Genomic DNA, 19554 nt, shown 5'->3' on the forward strand with positions numbered 1-19554 from the left:
CACAAACAAAGAAAAACATATGTGTAGGAGATAAGATCATAATTCTTTCAGCATAAATTTAGAAAAATATATTTGATTTTAAATTCATGTGTGAGAGAAATGTCTATGATTCTCTAGATATTTAAACGTTTAATTTTGATATAAGGCATTTTGCTGCATTACATTGTACATTAGGGTATTTTCAACAGTAAACCGCTTAATTTAATTAATTCCATGCGCTACAGTACTGGGAACATAAACTTAGGTTGACTGGAGGAAGGAGGAAAACTAGAAATTCATTTAATTACTATATACTATTTCCATTTATTTTATTTTACTTACTTTTCCATTATTTTGTGACAGAGAAACAAAACAATATTTCACTAAATATTAAAGGGAAGCAGGTAGTTTACATTAATTTAAACTGTCAAGTTTCAACTGATCTAGTTATCATTCTTCAGGCTGTATAAAAGTGTATGACAGGGCACTGAGGGAAAATATGTTCACCATACTAGGGGACTATGGGATTAAGGGTGTCTGTCTGTTAGGTCATCAGCCCAGAGGCTGGTTGGATCCTCAAATAGCACCACCAAAGGTTATGCGGTTATAAGGAAACCGCAAAAACCAATGGCAGCACCAAAATGAGGCGTACTAGGCAAGCCGAGGAGTGAGGTAGTTTGCCATTGCTTTCCTCACTGGGTCAGAAAGTGCTATTGCAGCACGACTGACCCTATGAGCAACACCTTTCATAACACTCAGATGCACTAGCCGTGCTCTGAATGTCATTACTTAGCACCACCCATACCCCAGCAGCTTCCAAACTGTCACAGCCATGGATGAGACTGGGACTTTGGTGAAAGCTACACTTTATTCTGGATTAAGGGTAGATTATTAAAATTAATCAAAGGCATTTATGTTGACAATTGGACTGCAGTGAGAGTTGATGTGAGAATGCGTTCTTGGTTCAGGGTATTTACAGGGGTTAGACAAGGCTGTGATCTTTCACCTTTTTGGTTCGTAGTTTATATGGATCATCTGCTGAAAGGTATAAAGTGGCAGGGAGGGATTCAGTTAAGTGGAAATGTAGTAAGCAGTCTGGCCTATGCTGACGACTTGGTCTTAACCCCTCAGCGTCGCAGCCATTTAAATAGCTTCCTACCCCGCGGCCGGATGAGATTTCAACTACGCGCGACTGAAATACATCGATTCACTTAAAGCAGGTATAAGTATAAGAGTAGCCCGATTTTCACGACATTTGAAATTCCTTATGACAGAACTATGTACATGCAGATAATTACATAATTGTTTCACATTTCCTTAGTAATTTAGTTCCGTGTGATAGAGTTCGAAGCACTCTTTGAGACAGGGACTCAAGTCACACTCCTGGCAGCAGTACACTGACGTCTTCTTTTCGCCGTGTTTTGAACACAGGATACAATGTCTCTGAGGTTTGGATTTCCAACTCTTGGGTGCTAATTTCCTGATAAAATATCTTTCCTGCAACCTTGGAACTGTATTATCTGATGCGCGCCGGCCTTGAATATTTCGTTCCCCTCCCGAGCGAGCGTATTTTGTAAACAAACCTTTCACCAGCTAAACCTGATAAGGTAATTGCTCAATATTTGCCTCTGTGACCTGTGTGAATATTACTAGAGAATTTAGCAATCAGAATTCACCGTTGAAAACTTCTCTTTGACCTGTATAATTATCTATAGTCTCTTACACGAAATTTGCAAGTACTGTTTCCTCCTCATTGTCACTCTCATCATTTACCACTGCTACATCATCTATTTCATTATCACTGCTGCTTATACTGTCACTACTACTTCTGACTAAACTTTCATATGAATTATACAATATTTCAAGCACGTTACTGTCAGTCATACCACGGCTGAGCGCGGTGCGTCATACGGACTGATGAAGCTGCAGCGAGACCGAAAGCAACAGGACGAAACTGAATGAGGGGAATAACATTTATGACGAAACAAACCAACTCGATACATATTTCAGACAAAAGGTCGAGACAACGTCTTTCAAACGAGATATATACCATGAACAACTGGTTCTCGTATCGTATGACAGAAAACAGCACAAACTGATGCCTACACAGAGCGCTCGTGGAGAGTTACGAAAATATTACAAGCTGAGAAATAAAGACAAATATAATAAATAAACCGCACTCTCAATGTACAAATAGAGCAAATAACATCACACGAAAAGACAAACTTCTCAGATCATCATTTCTTTGTTTTATTCTGTGGGAAAGAATGAAGCAAACTGACTTTAAAAAAGCAAGATATTTAGTGCTCAGACTTATTTGACAAATAATTATCCTTGCAAAAACAACTACATTATAACGATTTTTCAATTCTTATTTACAACACTGATAAACCCGAAAATGTCTTCTTGAAAACAAAACAATTTGCATATCAGCAACTCCAAAATTCTTCGCGCTATAGTCGTAAATGTGAAACCATGTATGTTCTCCGGTTGGAGTCCTGTTGGCCTGACTATCAGGATGTTGGCTGGCAAGTTACGAGAGGTGGTGGTATACAATTTTAAACACTAGATTGCGTGTGAATATCCTGGATTAAATTCCAGACCTCTCCACAGTGTTCATAAGGAGAGAGGACATATGACGATGTTGATAATGAGTCATCTGTCGGACGGAAACGTTAAGCCTTGAATATACCCCTTGGTGCTAATCGACAAGAGTAGGCCATGTTCCGGCACCGGGTATTACCCTCTTCCTTCTTACTGGCATTGCTCTGAAGACGATCCTGGTCGCAGGTTTGAAACGCGTCAGTGTATAATAAGTATTACACAAACAAACATCCTCAAAATACAGTAATATATAATTGTAATGTAAGTCGTATTTGAGCAGTCCATTTACAAAACTGATCATCTGAAAATTTTACAGAACGGTCTTTGTGCAAGAATGAAATAAATTGTATTTCCGGCTTCCAGGTGTTAAAAATAGTGTGTCCTTTTATTTCACCGAATAAAAATTGCAGGAAATGGGTGAAAATTCGCATTTAAATAAGAAGATGATCAGTTTTGTAACAGTAAATGTAATTTGATTAGTTTTGTTACCGTAACACACTTTAAACTGATTTTTGTAAAAAGGTTTCTGTACTGCACAAATGCCATATATTTTTACTAACATAGAAGGAACTGAAAAATTGTGCTAGAAACATTATATCAACATAAGAGAAGCCAACATACCAACAGAAACGTCAAGCAACACTAGTAATATCACTTTTCCTGACTATGGTTAGGTTAAAGTAATAACAGTAAACTATCATTTCTGTTTTAAAATATGATCGACATAATCATGTATCAAGCTCAAAATATCACACTTAATGGCTCTTTGAATCGTTGTTTCAACCTTCCCAATGAAACGATGAGGTTAGTATCTGAGCCCATTGGCTTTTCCCCTTCTTTTTCCACTTCATCACCTGCTATTTCAACAGTACAGGAATCCAGGGCACGTTTGTAGAAGGAGACCACTCATCGCCGTAGTGTATGAAAGTAGTTTTCGCAAAATTTGTACTTTTTTTGGATTCGTTAGCAATACTAATGCAATCCGCAACGGTTTGATGTCAGTAATTTTTCTACATGGTTTGAAAATGCTCTTCAGTTGATTGAAACACTTTCTCCTCTTACTAAAATCTTTCCGCTAATTCTAGTTAAAATAAAGCGTATAAATTCAGAAAATTTGAAGCGTCACTTGCTCTTTGGCTTTACCACATCACTGACGGCTGTTTTCTAGTCGACCATCTCGACATCTTTTATATTTATTACACTTCCTTACTCTTAAAAATTAACAGTGTACTCCTGAGGATCAACAGAATATCTTCAGTGAGTTCAGAGTCTGATGTTAATTCGATTACGACAATGATTAATTTTATTTCCGTGTTCAATATTACTCATTAAACATTATACAGCAGATGATAAGTTTAGAAAACAAAATCTATGTTTTTAAAAGGCGAGTTCTGTAACCGAAGCAATGATGCAGATGAGCAGTTATGTAACTGAAACGGAATTTAAATGCTTCCATTGACAGTGAAATTAAGAAATTTCGACACTGATCACTATATATGTTGTAGCTGGCCTTGTGACAGATCGTCTACCATGTGTAACTTAAATTCCCACAAAATGTCAGATGATCAGTTTTGATAATGGACTACTTATTTATACATTACTTTGGATGGAGTGAATAACGTGGGAGTTATAAATTAACTCAGTCGAAACTAGAAATAAACGTTTTCCACTATAAAAATGTGGTTTTGGGTAAGAAGGAGTGGGATAATATTCAAAGAAATATGGCGAGATTAAGAAAACTTACAGAGGGGCAAGACAAAGGGCTTAAAACTAGAAGAGGTCACTTATCATTTTAATACTATGGACTTTGTTATTACTGAGGGTTTGTCACTTCGTGTGAGAATATTATAATTGAAAATGTAGTAGTTGATAATTGCGAATAGCATTAGAGCATCCAGAAATATGAATAATAAAAATATTCACTCTCTGGGTATTATTTATGGAATAGAGAAGTATTAAATCTGTAATTATTTTAATATGGCATGTATATATGTTGGGTAGTCAGCCCGAAGGCTGGTTTGATCCTCTGCAGTTCCGTCAACAGCTGTCATAAATAGCCTAGCTATCACTGAAGAGGCGTACTAGGAAAATAAGTGAGGTAGTTTCCCGTTGCTTTCCTCACCGAGCCAGCCGTTGCTATTACATATCAGTCTGCCAAGCCCACTGAAATGCATGCACCAACCGACCCTATGAGCGATATTTTCACACCATTCATAACAGGGACTGGCTGCATAAGGAATGGTATTACTAGCATCACTCATACCTCAGTCACGTTCATATTGTCAAAGCCAAGGATAAGACTGAGACAGGTCAATGAAGGTAACAAATTTGATATAGCCCATACCAGAAGACGCAGCGCACTGTAAACACTACATCTCACCAGCAAAGGCATTAATATGGCATACTAACGTTATATATGAACTAATGTCTCCATCAGAAGTAGTTGTTAATTATTATAAAATGTTTTAAGAGATCCGTGCTTATTTCCGTCATGTGATGATGCGTTATTATTATTATTATTATTATTATTATTATTATTATCATTATTATTATTATTATTATTAAAGCGTCTTTATTGTGGCGAAGTTAGGGCTCCCGGCCCTTTCTTACACTTAACCACTTCATGTATATACAATGTATATTTTACATAAAATTTAAACATATGAAATCTTTACAACCTAAAGTATAACCAAAGCAACTAAAGTATCACTAACTAAACTAAGGTGAGTAAAGTATAACTAAATTATATACAGGAACACATTGCAATAAACAACCATATTCACTCTCATTCATGCATCCCATTCACACTCAAGAAAGACTGGAAGTGCTTAAAAGATGACGCTGGCAAAGGATTTTAAATTTTGTCTTAGATTTAGCTTCCCTGATGTAATTGGGGAGTTCATTCCACCAGCTCGTGGCGGTGATAGTGAACGATCTGTTGTAGGTTGCGGTTCGATACACAGGAATTTCTAGCGTACAGCCTGACCGGGTATTGAACAGGTGCAGGGAACTAAGGTAGCGAAATCTGGTGGATAGGTAAGGAGGAGTGTTTTCAGAAAGCACTTCATACACCAAAGTAGTTGCGTGGAGTCTACGTCTGTCATTCAGTCGTAACCAAGATAATTGTGTATAGAATGGGGATACATGGGCGTATGGTTGTTTGTCGAATGCATACCTGATGCATGCATTTTGGGCACGTTGCAGTCTCATGCTTTGCTCGTTATTGATATCAATAAAAACTGTATCACAGTATTCGAGAATTGGAAACAAGAGCGACTGAATGAGCTTTATTTTCAAGGACCGAGGAAATATATTTTTAAACCGCTTCAGAGGATGCAGGCTTTGATATACCTTTGGCACACTTTCGTCACATGTTGCGACCAGTTCAATGTTTCGCTTATAGCCATGGTATTATTAATTGGTATTATTAATGGTATTAATAATGGTATTATTAATTCATTTAATAAATGAGACGATATTAATTCTCTCAATTATAATAGGTATAAATCTGTGCTTAGCAGGAAATATTTCTGAACCTTGTCCATAAAATGATCCAGGCCGATTTATTAGAAAAGCTTGTTTGGTTAAGTCGACCAGGGGTAGCATCAACCTTTACACCTAAATCTGGAACTGCTCAGGAATGGAGAACATTGGCAGCAGTAACTAATGTCAGAATAGGTGTATTTATATGGAAGATAGTTCCATTATCTACATCTAATAACCGGAAGCCGTCCGCAGGTATTTCATTGTAAGGGAGAATGCATGAATCAAATTCGTAAGGGCTGGTAAAATCTTTATATTCATAGCTTCAATATAATTTGTGTCCAACAGTTCTTATTGCAATAAATGGGTTTTATTCTAACGATTTAATTTTAGAGTTTGTCGGGCTGTCTTACGTTAAAATATTTACTTTTTATATTTTTTTCTCTACAGGTTTAGCAATGTGTTATTGATTACGATTAGTTTATTATTCAATAACCATAATGCAAATGTTCTAATGCGAGGGGTGCAAATAAGGTACTGTCAACGTAGTCCAGACACTCGCAGGAGATCGGGCATGCGCAAATAAGATACGGGAGCGGTCAGGTTGTCCACTTGACGGACATACAGTTGGGAGTATTGTTTCTGTATGGCGCTGAAGTGAAGAGTGTCTATTTCTTCGCTCTAAAACATGTTTTCAGATCAGCGTTTATAGATGAAAATCGAGGTTGCCATGACAAAAATGCAACAAAATGTTATCGAGGATTACGTGAAGCCTGTGTCAAGAATGCATTACCGTATACGACGGTTGCATGATGGGTCAAGGCATTTCTTTCGGATCGGAATGAGACAGCGGATTTGCAACGCAATTGTCGGCCGTTCATTCTACAAGATCAGATTGACATCGTGAGTGGTCTCGTTTCAATAGACCATCGATGGAGTGCCCGGTAATTATCTGTAGAGGTTGGTCTCAGTCATCAAACGGTGGAGCAAATACTGTCGAAATCCCTTAACACGAGGGAAATATTGCCCCTTTGTGTTCAACATCAACTCACCGACGTACAGAAATGGCACCCGTATGCAGCTCTGTCTGGCATACATATGAACAGATACCGAAACGAAGGACACGCATTTCTGCAGCGTATTGTCGCCAGTAGTGAGACGTGGGAACGGGCCTACGAGCGTGAATTAAGGCGTCAGTCGAATTAATGCTGTCACCCAGGTTTGCCACGTCCAGAGAAATTTCGATAGGAACCCAGTCGGGTGAATCGTATGCTGATTAGCATACAACTACGAGGCTGTTCTTCTTACGTATGCTCTTCCTGGGGCACAAACCGTCAGCAGTGACTACTATAGGCGATTTCTGCAGCGACATGCTCGTCCGGCTATGCGGCGCAAATATCCACGTTTATTACGAGACGATAGCCTTAGCGTGTTGCATGACAACGCAAATTGTGATCACACAAACAATGTCAAGCTCTTATTGCAACGGTGGCATTTGAACGTCTTGGAACACCCTCCGCACTCACCAGACATGGGTCCTTGTGACTTCGACCTGTTTTCGGAGTTGAAGGAACCCCTCCAAGACCGCCGATTTCTTAAGGTGACATTTATACTCCACGCAATATAACGCTCCGTCGCAGCCATCAACAGAGAACGTCTTGCCAACAGTCCCCAACGGCTTCGAGGAATTTAGCAATAGGTATTAGAATTTACGGGTGGGTACATTGCAGGAAAGTGATACAATTGTACTTGTTAGTTCATAAAATATTGCATTCTACTGATATTGCCACTACTTTATTTAAAGTTTGGCTTTCTTTTAGGTCCGTCCCCTTCAAATGACAATGTCTATCGTAGTCTCCTTTCTTACTTAGGAGTACGGTAAGGTTATACATTTAGGGACCTTTTGAAAAAGAGACGAAGCAATAAACACGTTTTAATACTCTTTTGCAGTTTTTTCATACTTTCACGCCCCACTGTACCTGAAAAGCTTTATGACCCAACAAATGGGGATTATACACACTACAGTAATGCATATTATGGCGAATAATGGTTCCATTGTTGTAAAATTATGCTTTGTCTGTAAATAAGAGAGTTGCTAGGAAAACAGAATCAGTGTCCACATGCTGTAGGGTCCAATGACAGAAATCCACCAGGGCATCGAAATCACGACCATGGAGCTTCTGGTGTAAGGGCATGTGGTACGAGTTAAACCAGTGGGTGTGCAATATCTACATAACAGAAGTTCGGCTTATGATCGTCTCCTGTATAATGGCCTGTGTGCTAGTATGCGGGTTACGCTGGATAGCGTAAAACACGACCTCTTAATTGTCATGGGATGGTCTCGAACAGGCCATGTTCTTCCCAGGGATGAAGCATCCAACAGGCGTCTTTCCACACTCCGAAATGTCGTGCCCGTCAGTTGTTGTCCATGCGGATAGCGTTTTTGGTACAGGCGTTCTGCCTGGTATGCATTCTGTCTAGCTTCTCCATAGACAAGTAATACATCCACATATTCCTCGCTGGATTTCATCTCGAGGCAGTGAATAAACTTTGTGTTGTGAATTGCTTCGAGGGAGGGGATTTCGCCCAGTTACATACTTACCTGCCATCGCATGTTGTTATCGTTCCAATTCGGCATAATTTGCCCTACCTGTGGTCTGCGAAGCTTGAAAAATGTACGACGTAGCTGACTGGGCACAGGCCATCATATCCTCATCCTCGTCCAACCCAGCACCATACCGCGTGCAACGATACATACAGTCTTTTTAACAGGATAAAATAAACAAATCAGTCTTTGGAAGCTATCAAGTATTCAACCCTACCAAATCCCAGGCAACTGGCTGTTAAAGAAATTTCTTACGTGAGATTCGATCCTCCTACCTCGAGCACTGTCCACTACCACTTATCTCTCCGCCCACTTGCCATGTGAGCTAATGCGACACTTGACCTACGGCGCCCACTTCCCAGCCTATACAGTACCGTGCTCCCGGTCTGTGCGTCCACATCTTGTTTTAAAGTACATGTTCTGCGCATCTGTACTCGTTTCACTGGTTCATTCGAGGTACGCGTAATGAAAGAATAGTGGCGCTTACGATTCCTGCTGTCTTCCAGCCCCTAAGCACACCTCTCGTTATATTATCCCGATTTACGGAAATGGACCGATGTCTTTCAGAATTGTAGTTAATGTGAAGGGATGCATGAAACTGGATCGCAAGGGGCTGGTGGACCACCCGTTATGTGGCCAGCTGAGATACTTCTCTCCTATTTAAGTGTCCGTGATTTTTCTTTCTGGCGAACATTAAACTAAGTAAACTGCGCGAAAATAATCCACGCTCCTTCAAAGTCCTGGAGAATGAAATCAGCCTATTTATAGGTGATATTTCAGAGGTGGAGATACAACAAGTGTTTTGAGGCTTTCTACTCCGACTATATGTTAGTGTCGAGAATAATGGATATAATTTTTTCTCCAGTTGCTTTACGTCGCACCGACTTAGATAGGTTTTATGGCGACGATGGGATAGGAAAGGACCTGGCCTTAATTAGGGTAAATCCCCAGCATTTGCCTGGTGTGAAAATGGGAAACCACGGTAAACCATCTTCAGTGTTGCCGACAGTGGTATTAGAACCCACTATCTCCCGAATACAAGCTCACAGCTGCGCGCCCCTAACCGCACGCCAACTCGTCGGGTGACATAATTTTTTACAGCAGCTTTGATTAAATCTTAACTAGTCATTTAGGCCTACTGTAATGAAACTAAATGCCTGCCCCCTCTGCTAGAAGTCTAGCGATGAATTGTAGGCAATCTGTTCCCTCAACATCCCCTTTATATTGTGGTCTCGCGGGGTTATTGGGAAATTCGTTGAACTGTTTCGGAAGAGATTACCATTATCTCAATCTTTACGAGATGGAATAGCCACAATAGTGTTGAACATATCGTGGAAAATCTTAGTTGGTCACATACGTACACGAAAAATTGTTCATGATTCATTGTACACAAAACGTTGAGTGTATGAAACTAGGGAGGCAGTTTTCAGATAAACTAACTGGATGCCTTTCCTTCTACTTTAGTAGTACAGCGAAACGGTTTTAACTACTCATTACCAATGATCTGCACATCAGCTCTAAAAACAAGTTTGAAATGAAACGGACTACGGAAACCTGTCTGGAATATATTCAGAATATACTATCCAAAATTTACAGATGTTTGGGTGAAGTAGAATTTACAGATTATGTTTTAGTGTGTTTAATTTTAAGTTAGATTTCATAAGCTTGTTTATTCATCCTTTATTTATGTACGATAGATGTTCCTTCAATGCATACTACACATTAGGAAGCAGTTCACATATATGTACCAATGAGTTACGTTGCATTTATTCAGATAAGTATTTCTTCCAGTTCCTCATTAAACTACTCCATTCGTTTACTCTTCCGTATAAGTAGATATGCCGCGTTTTCCTTCTCCAGAATTAGTCATTAATATGCAGTGTGAACGGTAAAATATTTCCTTCCGCATTACGTTAACAATGTGATTAGTAGACATTGTTTTCTCTTGAGAATATCCTTCATTTGCTTTTACAATTGAGGCACTTAGTGTGAACATGGTATAAGTTACAAACTTAACGATATTTAGTTTGTGAGGTATAATATGTACTCTATTCATACCAAACATTTTAGGGAGAATGTGGTACATTTCTTTATCCAGCTGGTGCTAACCTCATGTGGACGTAAATATGAACTAACACATCTCTGCACATGTATTAGTATAATGGTGATTCATGCATGTATAGGGAACCATGAATGATATGAATATCCGAGACTTGTTCAATCTTTTGCAGTTTTGACCTAAATCCAACAATTTATTACACATTCTGGTCCCTCACGATTGGCATCTTCTGCAGTCATCTAAATCAGCATACCTTCTACCAGGGCATGCTGCAAAGGTACATCAGTATTCCTTCGCTGGGAACTGCAAAGATGTGAGTATCTACTATCTGTATACATTATGTTATTACCCATCAGAAGGGTTCCAATTCACCAACCGGGTAACTTCTACATTCTAATATACAAAGTCGAGTTTGTGCAAGGGTCGTCTACTGTAATTGTGTTGCACTGCAGCGGAGAGTTTGCACTACATGATGTTGCCGTGACAGTTCTTCGCTAGTCCCAGCAAGAGGCAGTTGCGTGCAAACAGTACCCGTTTTGAAGAATACTTGAATGTCAGCGGCAGAACTTGAAAAGGTCGTAGTTCGAGCCTAGGGCAAATTTCCAGTTCTGTCAAAATTTATGCAAATCAGCTAGCGAAATGTTTGAAATCACCAAGTCGAATTCACCCGGATTACCACGACAAGAAAAAGGTACGAAAAGATAGGTCATGTACTATGTAATCCTTGAACAGTTAGTGCCAGTCCACGAACATATTGACTGTAGTACGCGCATAGGTGTACACTGTGTTGCCTACACTGTAAGTGCCAGTCCAATATGTTATGACTGTAGTAAAAGAATGTACGTTGTGTTGCCTACACTGCAGGCGTCAGTCCACGAACTTATTGATTGCAGTACGTACATAGGTGCACAATGTGCTGCCTACACTGTAAGCGCCAGTACAAGTAGTTGCTGACCGTAGTACAAGAATGTACGTTGTGTTGCCTACACAGTGAGCGCCAGTCCAAGTAGTTATTAACCGTAGTACAAGAATGTACGTTGTGTTGCCTACACTGTGAGCGCCAGTCCAAGAAGTTTTTGACTCTAGTATAAGAATGTACGTTGTGTTGCCTACACTGAAGGCGTCAATCCACGAACTTATTGATTGTAGTAGTACAAGTCGGCATCCGATGTCGAATTGTTAATATGCTAGTAGATGATGTCGACTGATTTTTATACAGTGAGAAATATAACCAATGTCACGAAGTTCGTTTCGTGCGGAAAAGGAACCTCGAGAACACGTTGGGTGTTTAAATGGAAGCAGTCATTTGGCACACCAATCTAACACAGAGTTCAAGGTTTTGATGACATTTCTGGTTAAGTAGCTTATCGCGATCTGTAACCACAGAAAGGGCTTCTTGTTAATGATGTTATAACGTATAGAGTATTTATTACATACGTTATAAGCTTGATAGCGACTGAAGAAAAACCTGGATAATGTTGTCCGATGGACGGCAGACAATGGTATGATGGTAAACGGCATGAAAAGTCACGTTGTATGCTTTACCAAGAGGAAATATCACTGTTTTAATCAATATGTTGAAATACCTCTATGGGATTTTAAGGCTATTTCTTATTAGTTTTGATCATGGTAGAAGCGTCCTGACTGACATAATTCAGCGAAATACCTGAAGAGCCATACTTCGCCATTCTTCTCTGCCCAATCACTTGGTGTACCTAGATGTAAATATAAAAAAAGAACTTCAATGGGTTAATCACGTCAACGAAGTTGTAAATAAAAGTAATAAATCTCTGCATTATGACAGTATATACTGCTTGTCGTAGGTGAAAGGGAGAGGGCTATTGATTCTCTGGTAAAACCCCAATTAAAATACGGTTCCGGTAGATTGGTCCCACACCGGAATTAACTGACGCAAGAACTGGAAAAGACACAAAGGAAAGCTGAATGATTTATTCTGGGTGATTTTTGGCAAAAGAATAGTGTTACGAAGATGTTGCGGGCTGTGGGATGGGAAGACTTTGGAGTAAGTAGACTAAGCAAATGTTTTCAGAATAATTTTACATTAGCTTGACATCGCTGCAGATAGGTCTTATGGCGATGATGGGATAGGAAAGGCCTACGAGTGGGAAGGAAGCATCCATGCCCTTAATTTGGCTACAGCGCCAGCCTACAATCTGTTGTAAATATGGAAAACCACAGAAAACCATCTGTAGGGCTGCCAACATTGGGGTTCTAACCCACTATCTCCCGGGTGCTAGTTGAGAATTCCGCGCCCCTAAGCGCACGCCAACTCGCCCGGTAATCAGTACGTTCTGAGATGGCGTGGACTGGCATTACAGTATTTGAAGAATAAGCTTGAGTGGAGCTTTACAAGTAACAGAAAATCATAATAGGAAGTTGAAATTCAAGGGGAAAATTTCGGAAAGTGTTCACTTATTGGAAGAGGAATTACGGAATGGAATAATTTATCAAGAGAAATGTTCAATAAATTTCCACGTTCTTTGAAATCATTAAGAAAAGACTAGTTAAACAACTGATAGTGGATACACCAGCTGCGTGACAGCCCTAAATGCAGATCATTGATTGATTGATTGATTGATTGATTGATTGATTGATTGATTGATTGATTGATTGATTGATTGATTGATTGATTGAACTTTCAGTGGGACTGGAATATTTAACATGACGCGCAATGTTGTACAGGTGATTTCAAATTCAAGTACTTGCACATTAGCAGAGTTCATGCAGAAATAGTACTCACTGGCCGTGAGCGTGTGAAATCTAATCCAGCTGCGATATCGCTCAAGGCCATGGCGGTCAACTTAGGAACCAGGAGTTTCGTGACAACGGTGAATATGTCATCAGGCAGGATGTGTACAGTAGTATGCTAGGAAAGCTAGTATTATATTCCACAACTATTGTTTATTTACGATTCGTTGGTGTGTACAAAATCGACTCGCACTCTGATGATATATTCAAAAGAACATCTTGATTATCGAGCTTCAAATTGGACTGTGTTTTGTCCATTATTTTACAAATTTCAGGAAACGGATTTGTTTATTATAAGAAGCGAACAATAATCACAGAAGAAGTTCTTGAAAACATCCGCCATTGCATGGGATATTCACCTAAGGAACGTCTTTCCCAGCAATGAGGAGTTCCCTCCGGTTGTCCATGCAAAGCCAAATGAGTACAGAAAACTGAAGGAAATATCTCCTTGAGAGATACGGGTAAGTACATAAGTGATACTTTTTTAAATATCTTTAGCTAATGAAAAAATTATTGATATTATAGTGGTAAAGGGTGGACTCTATTTCAATCGGTTATTTTATGAAAACCGTGAAGTCACTAATTTAGTCTTTGTTATGTTATGTGAGAAAATGAAAGCTGCAACATAGCTGCACCATTGTATGCGGTAATCTCGTAAGTCTGAAGAATACAAGGGATATAACGACACTGAGAAAATTTGCCAAGTTCCAGGATTTATAAACCGAACTATTTCTGCATACAAATCCTGCATACAAAGTCGTCAGAGTCTGCCCTATGGGACAATTTTTTCAATTCTAGGAAAATTATGGTATGGTTAAAGCAAGCCAGTTTATTGATGGCCTTCTGAGCTACAACTTCAGGCTTATTAACCCATTACCTACCAAAATTAATTCAAACTGAATTTTACCCTATAATTGATTTTATTTAAATGTTTGGGGAAAGAATAAGCGAGAAAGGGGCGCCCCAATTTTGTGACATTGGCAACTTACAATTGCAGGTTACACTATTTTAATTATGCAAAATAACAGTCACTGTGCATTCATATGCACTCATTTATTACTTAACAACATATTTACAAATTTTATGACTCTACATCTATTCAGTGACGAATATTTTAACCATAGGATGAACAAAATATCGAGATAGTATTTTCACAGCATCGCAGAAAAATTCGTCATAAAGCGGAATTCTGCCACAAGAAATAAACCTTCGCCTCCAGTGAAATGTGCAACATGAGTTAGGCACTCAAATTTATGGCGGCTAACGTTCATCGGGTATGATATAGAACAAAGCATTTATCGTGCAGAGGCACATCGCAACGTACACAAACCCTTGTCGTCTTCTTCCAATGTCCGCATCTTCTCTGAGATGCAATCGGTGTAGGGAAATGATTTCCTGAACGGGATCTGACTTCAGTGCTTACTCTGCCTCCTAGGTGTTTGATGCTTTGGGGGCCTCTGCGTTTGGGTGTTGAACCAGATGTTTTAGAAAGATACGCTAGCGCCATCTTCCTTCGTACATCTAGTAGAGCTACATTATCTTCTTCATGTTTGTCCGTGTATATTGATTCCCGAACTGCAGCGATCACTACCTGACATTGGGACAAAGCATCAGTGACCTGTTTCAGAGTGCCGGTCTTGTGAATGGAGTTTTCAATGAAAATAGCAAAAACGTTCCGGCGTTTGTGTCTCTTATTTATATATTTTTATTTATATATTTCATTGATATATTTTAAATAATGTTCTCAATCGTTTTTAGTTAGATAACACCTGTATTCTCCTACCGTTTAAGCCGTTAGGTTGTATTTATTATGCCCTATAATTCATAACCCAGATTCGACCCTGTGGATATTATCACTGGAGACCCAAATGGGTAGGGGGCGGGTGCAATCTATACCCTATGGAGAGGAAATTCAAATATTTTGGAAAACCGTGTATGACTGGGATGTCACTGACACATATATTGGTTAAAATTGTTGTTCATTTCAGAATCATTTCTCCGGTATTTTATTTCGAAAAACATTGTTCTTTAGCTTTTAGAAATTATTTGTTAATTAGATAAATAATGTAATTCAAAATATTATTTTAAAAATTGTCCAACTAATATCCTGAACCTGACTTTTGTGTGTATGTTATAATAAAATATGATTCATAAGCTTCGAAACATTTGAAGATTCCATCTCCAAAACAGCATAAATCCTTAATAAACTATTCTGTAAAAATCGCGGAAAAGTGATAACTCATTTCCTTTTGATGGAAGTGGACAACCTTTATATAGCTTGGTGATCACACACTTATTGTAGTCACAATTATGAAAGTCAAGGCTCGTTATTGGCGAAGTTATTAAATATTTTTGGTTGGATGTAGAACGTTTTGGAATTGTACAGTGGAGTGATAGAATTTTTAAAATTAAATAATAATTTAGATTGGAGATAATATTATAATTATGCACATTACTGTAAGCACAAATCATAAACTTGAAATACGATTATCATTACCATAAAACTGTAATATATTAAAAAATAGCTTTCTGATACTCAAACTTGATTTTTAATATCAATCACGCGTTTCTTAGTGACACCATAATGGTTTTTCCTTTGCTAAGGAAATTTCTTAACATTAAATCGAACTTAACACAACAGTTTAAATCCTCAGGTCATCATATTCATCAGCGGGATGATGTAATTCCTCATGGTCTTCATTATAATCTGAAGTACCCTAGATAGCATCTTTATTGAATGAAAAATCATTCACATTTCTCCGCACGGTCCCGAATTTATCTCGGTCTATTTTGGAACAGTTGGCGTAAAGAACTGCATGAATGTTCGTTTATCTTGCCTTGCCAAATTACCACATCCATAAACACGCTGTTTTCGATTACATCCTGGAAAGAACAAGTTTAGTCATGAAATAGGTAACAGATTTGTTACAAGAGTACGTTGAGATACTCAAACCGCCATTATTTCATTTTTTAAGTAAAAGAGACAAGTTTTGGAAGTCTAACGACGATTAGAGTATTGATACAAGTAAATTATATAGCACTACGGCATGCTTAAATATGATCTAATTTTCAGAAACAAAAAAAAAATTAAACATTCTCTACGTAATTATTTGTTCAGCTTTTCTGGTTTTCCGCCAACGGCCGTAGCTGTGTTGAAACACCGGATCCCGTCAGATCTCCGAAGTTAAGCAACATTGGGCATGGTCGAGAAGTGGATGGGTCGCCACGCGCTGTTGGTGGGGGGTAAGGGAATGGAGGAGCGGAAAGGAACTGGTCGCCCTACCGTACGTAAACTCCGGCTCAGGTACACCTCTGCGGAGGTTCGGACATGCCTTCGGGCAGAACACACTAGTACCTTACCTCTGGTTTTCCTACACATTTATAATTCTTGGCTTAGGGGTTTTCAAAAACAACCGACTCATTTTCCGTCCAACCATGCGTGCAGCCAGTAGAGAGAATGTAACTTACGATACGTGCCCGGGAAACTCATAATCGGCCCACCTAGTAGAAGGGGTAGTATTGATTGCAAACAACAACTTGGCTTACTATTTTTCGAAGAACCGGTGAGTAGTATATTCATAAAGCCGTTATGCTAATAATAATTTTTATGCGCTTGTCTGTAAAGGAATGCCTGGAGTACATGACAAATTCAAGGATTTCAAATTAGATTGCCCTGAAATCTGGAACTCACCAGCGAAGTTGGATATCGATGAGAGAAACAACTAGCTCACGGATAACCTGTTTATACAGAAAGACATTTGACTCAGTGCCACATTCTTGGCTTGTTGAGGTCCTTAGAGTATATAAAGTTGACCCGAAAATAGTGACATTCCTAGCAACTACCATGCAGACTTGGAAAACTACTATTAACCTCTACAATGGAGAATTGTGTGTGATAACTGACCTCATACCAATTAAAAGAGGCATTTTCCAAGGTGATTCCCTCAGTCCGCTATGGTTTTGTCTTGCTCTGAACCCACTATCATACTTACTGAGTTCAACAACATATGGATTCACTATAAAAAATAAGCAAAGAACAATCTACAAAATTTCACATCTGCTGTATATGGATGATCTGAAACTGTATGCTGCATAACAAAGACAACTTGAATACCTTGTTTCAATTACCCACAATTTCTCCACAGACATCTGCATGAAATTTGGACTTGATAAATGTGCTACTCAGACAATTAGGAGGGGCTCTTTCTCGACAAAGGGCATCGACTCTGAAGTTACAGATATCTCACCACTGACAACAAATGAGACATATCGATATCTTACATATAACTAATCAGCAAGGATTCAACACAAGGACACAAAACAGGCATTGAGACTGACATATATTGAACGAGTAAGTCGAATCATGCGTTCTAAGCTCACAGAGAAAAGCATCGTTAAGGCCATCAACACGTTTGCTATACCTGTTCTCACATACTCATTTGGAGTCATAAAGTGGACTACAACTGAGTTGAAGGATCTTCAAACGAAAGTGAATGTGTTACTGATAAAACACAACATGCATCATCCAAAATCAGCCTCAGAAAGACTCACTCTGCCTCGTTCGAATAGACCTTGAGAAATTACACAATGTACAAATTACATCACTAAAGTGCTACTTCAAACATAAATCAGAAACCTCGGTCCTACATAGTGCAATGGTTGTAGCATATAACGGTTTTACACCCCTCAATCTGAACACCCCGGCTTCACTTACAATGTCATTCTCCACAAATTAGGAAAAGATCGTTCTCTGGAAAAAGAAACCTCTTTATGGACGGTATCCAAATGAGTTAAATCAGCCATATATCGACAAACAAGCGTCGCATGAGTGGCTGACACACTCGGATATATACCCAGAAACAGAGGGCTTCATGTTCGCCGTACAAGATCAAGTCATTGCCTCAAGGAACTACAGAAAGCATATCTGTGCAGATCTCTGTCGACGATGTAATTCATCTCCAAAAATCATCCAGTACATAACCTCAGGTTGTCGGACTCGTTGGCTAAATGGTCAGCGTACTGGCCTTCGGTTCAGAAGGTCCCGGGTTCGATTCCCAGCCGGGTCGGGGATTTTAACCTTCATTGGTTAATTCCGATGGCTTGGGGGCTGGGTGTTTGTGCTGTCCCCAACATCCCTGCAGCTCACACACCACACATAACACTATCCTCCACCACAATAACACGCAGATACCTACACATAGCAGATGCCGCCCACCCTCATCGGAAGGTCTGCCTTACAAGGGCTGCACCCGGCTGGAAATAGCCACACGAAATTATTATTATTATTATTACCTCAGGTTGTCAATTAATGGCAGACACAAACTACAAGTACAGATATGACCAAATTGAAAAATTCTTTCACCAGAAATTAGCCCAACAAAGTAACCATGTTGGAAGTACAAACCCCAATCAGTCCGGGAAAGTGAAAATTTCAAAGTTTACTGTGATAGAAGTATCATTACTGATAAAACTATTACCTGAAATAGACCAGATATAACTTTTGTAGGTAAAACAAGAAAATCTGCTTCATAATTGACATAGCTTGCCCTAATATTTGCAATCTCCAATCAACACATACAGAGAAGATTTCCAAATACACAGATCTGGCCACAGAGATAAAAACCATGTGAAAACTCAACAATGTTATTATAATTGCAGTAGTGATTGGATGCAATGGTATTATACCAAAGACACTACACAGGAGCATTGAAGCTCTTAATCTCCACCCTCTCACTTACAGAGAATTACAAAAAGCAGCAATCCTGGCCACTTACCACATAGTAAAGAAGTTTATTGGCATGAACCATCCACCATATACAGAGGACTAATGAAAATCGTCCACTAATAATTTTGATCATTTATATATAGTAAATATCTCATAAATATCTGTCACGTTTATTTGTCAACAATGTAAATACGTTCCGATATGTGTGAAGCATATGTGCGAATGTACTAAATAGTACTTCTTCCATGTACATTGTATCGAAAAAGCTCACAAACCCAATTATAAAATTGTGAATTATATATAATAAAATATAAAAATAGCTTCGCATAT

The 19554-nt window shown here is 38.9% G+C and overlaps 1 protein-coding gene across 2 annotated transcripts in view; it reads left to right on the top strand.

Annotated features, from left to right (window-relative positions):
- Positions 1 to 19554, top strand: part of LOC136867450 (sodium-coupled monocarboxylate transporter 1) — a 124226-nt gene that overhangs the window by 72951 nt on the left and 31721 nt on the right. For both annotated transcript variants that reach the window (XM_067144656.2, XM_067144657.2), the window contains exon 8: positions 10903 to 11043. In XM_067144656.2, the coding sequence (XP_067000757.2) occupies positions 10903 to 11043 (141 nt within the window). The remainder of the gene's footprint in view (positions 1 to 10902; positions 11044 to 19554) is intronic.

This window comes from Anabrus simplex, chromosome 3 (assembly GCF_040414725.1).
Source record: "Anabrus simplex isolate iqAnaSimp1 chromosome 3, ASM4041472v1, whole genome shotgun sequence".
NCBI lineage: Eukaryota > Metazoa > Arthropoda > Insecta > Orthoptera > Tettigoniidae > Anabrus > Anabrus simplex.